The sequence below is a fragment of the Lemur catta genome, chromosome 18 (assembly GCF_020740605.2).
Source record: "Lemur catta isolate mLemCat1 chromosome 18, mLemCat1.pri, whole genome shotgun sequence".
Lineage (NCBI taxonomy): Eukaryota > Metazoa > Chordata > Mammalia > Primates > Lemuridae > Lemur > Lemur catta.
The window spans coordinates 43,541,505-43,549,368 of NC_059145.1; the positions used below are offsets into that span (position 1 = coordinate 43,541,505).

At 42.9% G+C, this 7,864-nt stretch overlaps 1 protein-coding gene across 2 annotated transcripts; it reads left to right on the plus strand.

Moving 5' to 3' along the window:
* The first annotated feature begins 2,168 nt into the window (after window positions 1–2,168).
* Window positions 2,169–7,598, plus strand: CCR3 (C-C motif chemokine receptor 3). Of its 2 annotated transcripts, none has more exons than XM_045529830.1 (2): window positions 2,169–2,199; window positions 6,144–7,598. In XM_045529830.1, exon 2 carries the CDS (start codon window positions 6,154–6,156, stop codon window positions 7,219–7,221), a length of 1,068 nt encoding a protein of 355 aa, XP_045385786.1. In that variant the 5' UTR covers window positions 2,169–2,199; window positions 6,144–6,153; the 3' UTR covers window positions 7,222–7,598. The 2 variants fall into 2 exon arrangements, with proteins under 2 accessions (XP_045385786.1, XP_045385785.1); XM_045529829.1 differs by lacking the exon at window positions 2,169–2,199 and adding an exon at window positions 2,221–2,281.
* Window positions 7,599–7,864: the final 266 nt, after the last annotated feature.

Genomic DNA, 7,864 nt, shown 5'->3' on the forward strand with positions numbered 1-7,864 from the left:
GGAGGAAGGGAAAGGAGTGGAAGCCAGTTGAATCACCAACAATGGTCCTACAGAATTCCACCCTCTGCTGAAGACATGCTGGTGGTTCTGAATGCTTTGTAGCCTAGAGTTTCTGAACGTGAATCACCTTAATAGACATTATGTTAAAATAGATATATATTTAATCTCCCTGGGCTCCTGGTTCCTGACGTTAGGATCTGAGCATATCTGCTCCCTAATTTCATTCTTGCGTACCCCTGCACAGGGACCAAGCCCACCTCACCTCCTGGCTGTGGTAAATCTATTTCTCCTTTCCTGGAAACTCTCCCTCCCCCTTTCACATGGCCAAATTCTATGTATTCCTCAGACCCTTTCTCTTCCATGAAACCTTTCCCAATCCCTTCAGCCCACATGGACCTCTTTTCTGAACCCCACAGAACTTGCACTTGGCGTCCTACACACTGGCTCAGAGCACGATACATTACACTATATTTCAGGCCACTCTGAGACGATGCCTGTTTCTCAATGTGTCATAACAACAATGACAAATATTCACATGACACTGTCCACATGCCACGCACTGGTCTCTATGGAGTCCTGCTTCATTTATTACTCACACAAATCCTACAAGGCAGGCATTGCTCTATCATTTTGCAGCAGAGGAACCTGAGACACACAGAGGTTATGTAGTTTGCCCATGTGACTATTGAACCCAGGCCTTTAGCAGCAAAGTCTGGACTCTTACTGACACTGGAGAAAAATTTGTTTTAGGATAGGCACAGTGGCTCATGCCTGTAATCCCATCACTTTGGGAGGCCAAGGTAGGAGGATCACTGGAGGCCAGGATTTGGAGACTACTCTGGGCAACACAGTGAGACTCTATCTCTACAAAAAAAAAAAAAAAACTTAGCTGGACATGGTGGCACATGCTTGTAGTTCTAGATACTCAGAAGGCTGAGGCAGGAGGATCCCTTGAGCCCAGGAGTTTGAGGTTGCTGTGAGCTATGATCATGACACTGTACTCCAGCCTGGGGGACAGAGTGAGACCCTGTCTCTTAAAAAAAAAGCTGAGCCAATTTGAATATGCCACATTGAATATGCTGTAGACTAAATAGTTAAATGTTTACTTTGCTATTATTTAACTATATTTGAACATTCTTGGTATTTTCTCAGGTCTCTGTTATCTCTGATCACAAACAATGAACAGGGAGGACTGAGCCCCTTCCTCCCTTCTTTTCCTTGCTCCCTCATGTTCCCTCTGTCCATTCCCTTCTCCCTCTTTCTTTGTCCTTTTCTTTCTCATGAAGCATACAGCACAGTCCTACACACATAGCAGATGTTTGATAAACACTTGCCGAATTGGATTGCCTTGTCCAGTGAGCCAGTGTATCAAACATCACAACTTGCATGGTCAGAGCTCTTCCCACAGATACTGGGTGAACACCTGCTCTGTGCCTAGCACTATGCCAGTCCCTGGGGACACGGCAGCACATAGGCAGGTACGTGGCTCTGCCCTGTGAAGCTTATGTCACAGCGGCATTCTACCCACGCCTTGCGCTCGCTTAGCCCTGGATATTCTACAGAGACTTTGCATGTATTTATCTTAGTTGGTTCCATGGCAACCCTACAACTTAGGTATCATTATTTCCAGTTTACAGACGTGAAAGCTGAGGTCCCGCAAGTTTAAGAGATTAGCCCAAGGTCATGCAGCTGTGGGTGCCACAACTGAAACTCAAACCCAAGTCTTCTCGAATTGTCTAAACCTTACCTGCTACAACCCGCCCCATCCAAGCCTCCCCCATTGGACCCTGCAGAGCAAACGGTTTTTCCCCTAGTTGCCATCCTTCATTCACATTCAGTCTTCATTCTGTCTCCCCATGGGCCAAAGCAATGCTTATTTGAATGTTATAACACCCCCACGTATAAAACGAGCAACGCCAACGGAGTGAAGGGCCCCTAAAGTACCTGCTGAACATCAGCAGCCCCATCTCTAGGATTACTCAATTAAGTGTTCAGTACACAGTGTCAATAATAAAAAGAAGAACTGCACCAAATTCGATATCTTTTTGAAAACTTGCAAAACCTGAGAAGTAGCCTGTTTAAAACAGGAAGCTGTGTTGTTTACTGCCTTACCAATGCCTGTCATCAGATGGTATCTGCGCTGCACGAGTGAGACGTAAGCTACCACTGGACGCATAAAGGACTTCACTAAATTAGCAGGTACCACTGAGCTTTCTGTTTTCATCTGGGCAAGAACTTACTGAAATGGAACAGAAGTTGTTTGTTTAGAAGAGATTTCCAGGTAGGTGCCAGTTTTCTAAGAAAAGGGAGATGGATCGAAGGGTCCACGTGGGTGGAAGTCATACCTTCCGGGACCTAGCAGGGAGTATCTCCATTTTCTTCTTGCTTTCTCTCATGCGCCCTTTCTTTTTTCCACCCATACCATAATAGGTCGACCTGTTGCAATGTTGAGATAATCAACATTGTCTGTGCCTGTGTCCCCTTCCCTGTGCTTTCACAGATTCTCTATTACTGACAATGCAAGCACTCCTAAAAGGTCACACTTAGTGGCTCGTGTGTATTGATATTGACTTGTAAGAAAGTCAGTGAAAATATAATTTATATTTATACATGTGAGTGTATTATACATACACAGTGCTCCCTTGGTATCCATGGGGGATGCGTTCCAGGGCCCCTTCATTTACCAAACTCCACAGGGGTTCAAGTTCTTTACATAAAATGACACAGTATTTGTATATAACCTGCTAACATCCTCCAGTATACTTTAAATCATCTCCAGATTACATCACTTCATTTGGGTGGATTCAACATAGTACTAGCCACATGGCAAGTTCAAGTCTTGCTTTTTGAAACTTTGTGGAATTTTTTCCCCTAATATTTTCAATTCTCTGTTGGTTGAATCCACAGGTGTGGAACCCACAGATACAGAGGGCTGGCTGTATATATATGTGTGTGTGTGTGCACATTAAGTATGTGTGTGTGAAAATAAGTTTTCATTGAATGTCCATTCTAAGTCAGGCTATTAGAGGAATTGGTTGGTGGTTGATTTGGTGTCTTTTGGTCTGGGTGAACAACGTTGCCTGGTGCCTTTCCTAGACCTGCGTTAGTGGGTAGAGACAGAAAGCCTTACCTAGTCTTCCAGAAGCCCCTGGATTGGCTGAGGATGAAAGTTAACTGTTGTTGGGCAAGTACTTTGAGAGAGAGGTGGAAATATGGGGTCTTCCACATGGACGTGGTAGGAATTGAAATGTGTCTGCAGCTCTTTTCAGAAGATGGTGATGATTACGTTGAACTCTACAAGCTCAGTTATTTCTCCTGGGGCAAGAAATGTGAGACCCTTGTCTGATTCAATACAAAAAAAGCAGATATACCCAGCAGATTAAATTGGGTAAAGGGCACACACAGATAATTCACAGAAAAGGAAATAGGAATGACTAATAATTGCAGTAAAAAAATACCCTCAGTAATTAAATAAATGTTAATTACAACAATAATGGCACCCCCTTTGCCCATCTAATTGGCCAAGTAATTTTTCTCCTCTCAGAGCTTGTCCGTGTTGACGGATGCTTGCTGAAACTGGCACCATCACCTCCGGGTGCCAAGAGTATATACATCATTCCGTTACACACTTTCTGGAAGCAATTTGGCCAAATGCAAAAAGACTCAGAAATATGATTAGAGGTAGAAACTTTGTTTTGGGGAATCTAGTTTAAGGAAATAATTTACAAATGCAAAGATATTTATTGCAGTACTATTTACAGCAGGGCAAATTGGAAACAACTTAATCACATAATAAAAAGACAATGATTAAAAACCGTGAATATCTATACAAATTATGTTTTCAAATAATTTTTAGCCACATGGAACTAGGTGGAGGATACAGAATTTAAAATACCAGAATACAAAATGATCTGCAAGTGTGCTATCGATTGTTCTGGAGTGGAGGCCCTGGCTCTCCCCACAGCACAGCGGGAGGCGGCAGACTGAGGACCGGGAAGCTGAGCACTCAGCTCACACTGGCCACCCCCAGCCACGTTGTTGGGATTGCCCAGGCATTCCTTCCCCACGGAAAGTGTTCTTCATGATCCTCTCTTCTACTAAGTAACATAGCCTGTATTCAAAACTAAAACTCAGCCACATTTGAAACACCTATTATTAGAATGTAATAATCAAGCCGAATATTGGGGCAGAGAGGTTGGTAAAAAAAAATATCCAAAATCACTTGGCATGTGGCTGAAACTAAGTCACTTAAAATGAACAGACCCCATGCTGAGAAGATCCTACGAATCAGTTGTTCCTCAATTCCATTTCCCACCTCCGAAGCCTGGAATGTGTTTCCCTGATCAGTGAGAGGTGTGTACCTGGACAGACCCGTAAACACACGTCAACACGTTCCACCCAAGGGACCCTACTTTTTCCTAATTTCTGTTGGAATGGCTTCTTACTGCCTGTCTTTCATTCCTGTCTTCCTATCAATTTTATAGCTTTTTCAAGTTTAAAATGTAAACTCAAACATACTCTCTCATCTGACCTTCATGACACCCCGGCGTGGCGGCACAGCCCTGACTTTGGAGATGAGCAGCATTCTGTTTTTCCTCCTTCTCGACTGAAGTCTATAATCTTGAGAAAAGCCGGCACCAGCCTTAGGGCTCCCGGTCTAAAAAATATTGAATCTAATAAAAAGTCTTGTTGACTGATGTCTCCTGCTTGCCCCTGAAGGAGCACAGGGAACCTCACCCCCAAATGTGGCTCCCTGCCATAATGAGTATTTTGAATTTAAAGCCCTCAGAGATCAATAGATGTTTGAGGAGAGTTTTCTCCTACCTACGTAAAAACCAGACAGACGCACCAAGGAGAACATTGTCCCCCCTCACCAATCCTCTCCCAAAGCACAGGATGAAGTTGTTCTCTTATGTTCCCTTATCTGCCTGAAGTTCGGGCCTACCAGTGAAGAAAACAATGACCTCTGGTTCCTTCTGTTTGTCTTTGTTAACTGAACTCTTATCGCAGGAAGGAAGACTAAAGTCAGTCAACTCTGGAGAGAATTTTGTCATGAATCATTGTCTGCCCTGTGGGCCCAACAGATTTTGTCCCAGGCCATTGTATGTTCTTCAAGCCCACTGAATTCCCCTAAAAATCATTTACCATCACCCTAAAATCATCCACACTTCCCCACCTCCCTTTTCCCTAAGAAGTAAAGTATATAAACATCTGTACCCATTGGGATGTTGGGCAATCGCTCTGTGATTGTCCCCAGGCATGCTAATAAATTTGTATGCCTTTTTTTCTTCTTGATCTGGGTTTGTGAGTTGATTTTTCAGCAAAACTTCCAAGGCTGGAGGGACCCCTCTGGGATGCGTAAGCTCCTAGGGGTTTGCTGCTGCCACATGACCAGCTTAATGCACAGGAAAAGGAAAATAGCCTAGGCTTGTAATTGTTACAATACTTAATTATAATAGCTACAATTTCAAATGTTAAATTAAAAATCACTACATTTGAATCTAGTGACAGGAAAAACGGACACAGAGACTAAAGATCTAGCCCAAACTTTTGTATTTACTTGTTAGAGGATTTTAGATAAATTACTAAATTTCTTCACGGTTCAATTTCCCCATTAGTTATGATGGACTGCACATCACTATTGGGCCCTGGAGAAGCATAGTTATTTGTAATAATAATTGTGATTATTATTATTAAGTATTTTGTTTTTAAATAGTAAGAGAATTATTTTGAAAGTCATATATAAGCTTTAAAACAAAATAAAACATCCCTTGAAAGATACAGTAATAATTATTATATTATTATTATCATGATACAAACTAGTTTTCCTGTTTTGTATTTCTTCCTTCAAATGCTTTCAGAAATCAACATCCCCATTCTTCACCACTATCCTGCAACATTTCTGTCTCCTTTTCCCATCATACATCATGTTGACTTTGAAAACTTCAGAGCTTTCCTTCTTGACCCCCTCTCTGTGTCTGTGACATACATTTTGAAATACAGGTTAAAGAACCTCTAAAATGTGTAGGCTGCTTCCCATACATGGTATCTTTGTTGTGTAAATGAATAGATCAACGGGTATGTTTTACAAAGCATGTTTTACATGCTTAATTGTAGAATTTTTTTTTCTTCTTTTATCACAGTACAAGCAAAATGACAAGCTCAATAGATGACGTTGAGGCCTTCGGGACCACGCCCTACGACTATGAGCTGGCACTCCCATGTGAAAAAGCCAGTGTCAAGGATCTGGGTGCCCAGTTTCTACCCCCACTGTACTCCCTGGTGTTCATCGTGGGCCTCATGGGCAATGTCATGGTGATAGTGATCCTCACAAAATACAGGAGGCTCAGGATTCTGAGCAACATCTACTTGCTCAACTTGGCAATTGCTGACTTGCTCTTCCTCTTCACTCTGCCATTCGGAATTCACTCTGCTGGGCGGAATGAGTGGGTTTTTGGCCATGGCATGTGTAAGCTCATCTCGGGGCTGTATCAAATGAGCTTGAACGGCGAGATCTTTTTCATCATGCTGATGACAATTGATAGGTACTTGGCCATCGTCCATGCTGTGTTTGCCCTTCGAGCCCGGACTGTCACTTTTGGTGTCATCACGAGTATTGTCACCTGGGGCCTGGCAGGGCTAGCAGCCCTCCCTGAATTTGTCTTCCATGAGTTCCAAGACGTGTCTGAAGAGCGTGTGTGCAGCCCTGCTTACCCAGAGGATGGAGAAGATAGCTGGAAGCGTTTCAACGCTCTGAGAATGAACATCTTGGGTCTCGCACTCCCCCTGCTCGTCATGGCTTTCTGCTACTCAGGAATCATCAAAACATTGTGGAGATGCCCCAATAAAAAAAAGTACAAGGCCATCCGGCTCATCTTTGTCATCATGGTGGTCTTTTTCATTTTTTGGACACCATACAACCTGGTTCTCCTTCTCTCTGCTTTTGAAATGGTCTTCTTTGGGGAGAGCTGTGAGCGGAACAGACACCTGGACCTGGCCAGGGAGGTGACGGAGGTGATCGCCAACACACACTGCTGCGTCAACCCGGTGATCTACGCCTTTGTCGGTGAGAGGTTCCGGAAGTACCTGCGCCACTTTTTCTACAGGCACGTGGCCGTGCACCTGGGCAGATACATCCCATTCCTTCCTAGCGAGAAACTGGAAAGAGCCAGCTCTGTCTCCCCATCAACAGGGGAGCCAGAACTCTCTGCTGTGTTTTAGGTCAGCTGCAGAAAATTGCCTAAAGAGGCTAGGTTGGGCAGATGAAGCAAACACATTCAGTCAACCACCTTTATCTCTGTACCTTTACCTTTGAACTAGCAGAGCAGCACTGAAATATAGCCACAATGGTGGCAGCATGTGCACGCACCTCAAGGCATTACTAGAGGCCAAGGGCTGGGCAGTTTACTCATCACCGACCTTGAAAAGCAGAGCTTTCCTTCATTCTCTGAAGAGTTACATAATAAATTTTAATGCTCCCGAATGTTACTTACTATATGCAGCTATAAAAAGATAAAACTTTGTATTTCAAATCTTAACTTCAGCAGGTATTGACATAAATGAAGCATTTCACAAAATACAATAAATTGAAATCAAGGTGTCAGCTGGGCAAAAAAAAAAAGACAGTAAGTCTATTACCCTATTTCCTAATGTGACTCGCTCTCTCCTTGCTTGATGAAAGCCTTTTATGTTTTTGGATATGAATAAATATTCTCAAGAAACATAGTGGCATGCCATACCTGTTCTAAATATTCTTGTTTGGTTTTTGTTGTTTTGTCTGTTTTTCCTTTCTTATTTTTTAAAATACTCTTAATAAAGTCAATTGATTTCCTATTTGCACCGAATGACCAAATTTCCCACAAGT

Coding starts and splice junctions, on each gene's coding strand:
- CCR3 (XM_045529830.1), top strand. CDS start 6,154: ATGACAAGCTCAATAGATGACGTTGAGGCCTTCGGGACCACGCCCTAC.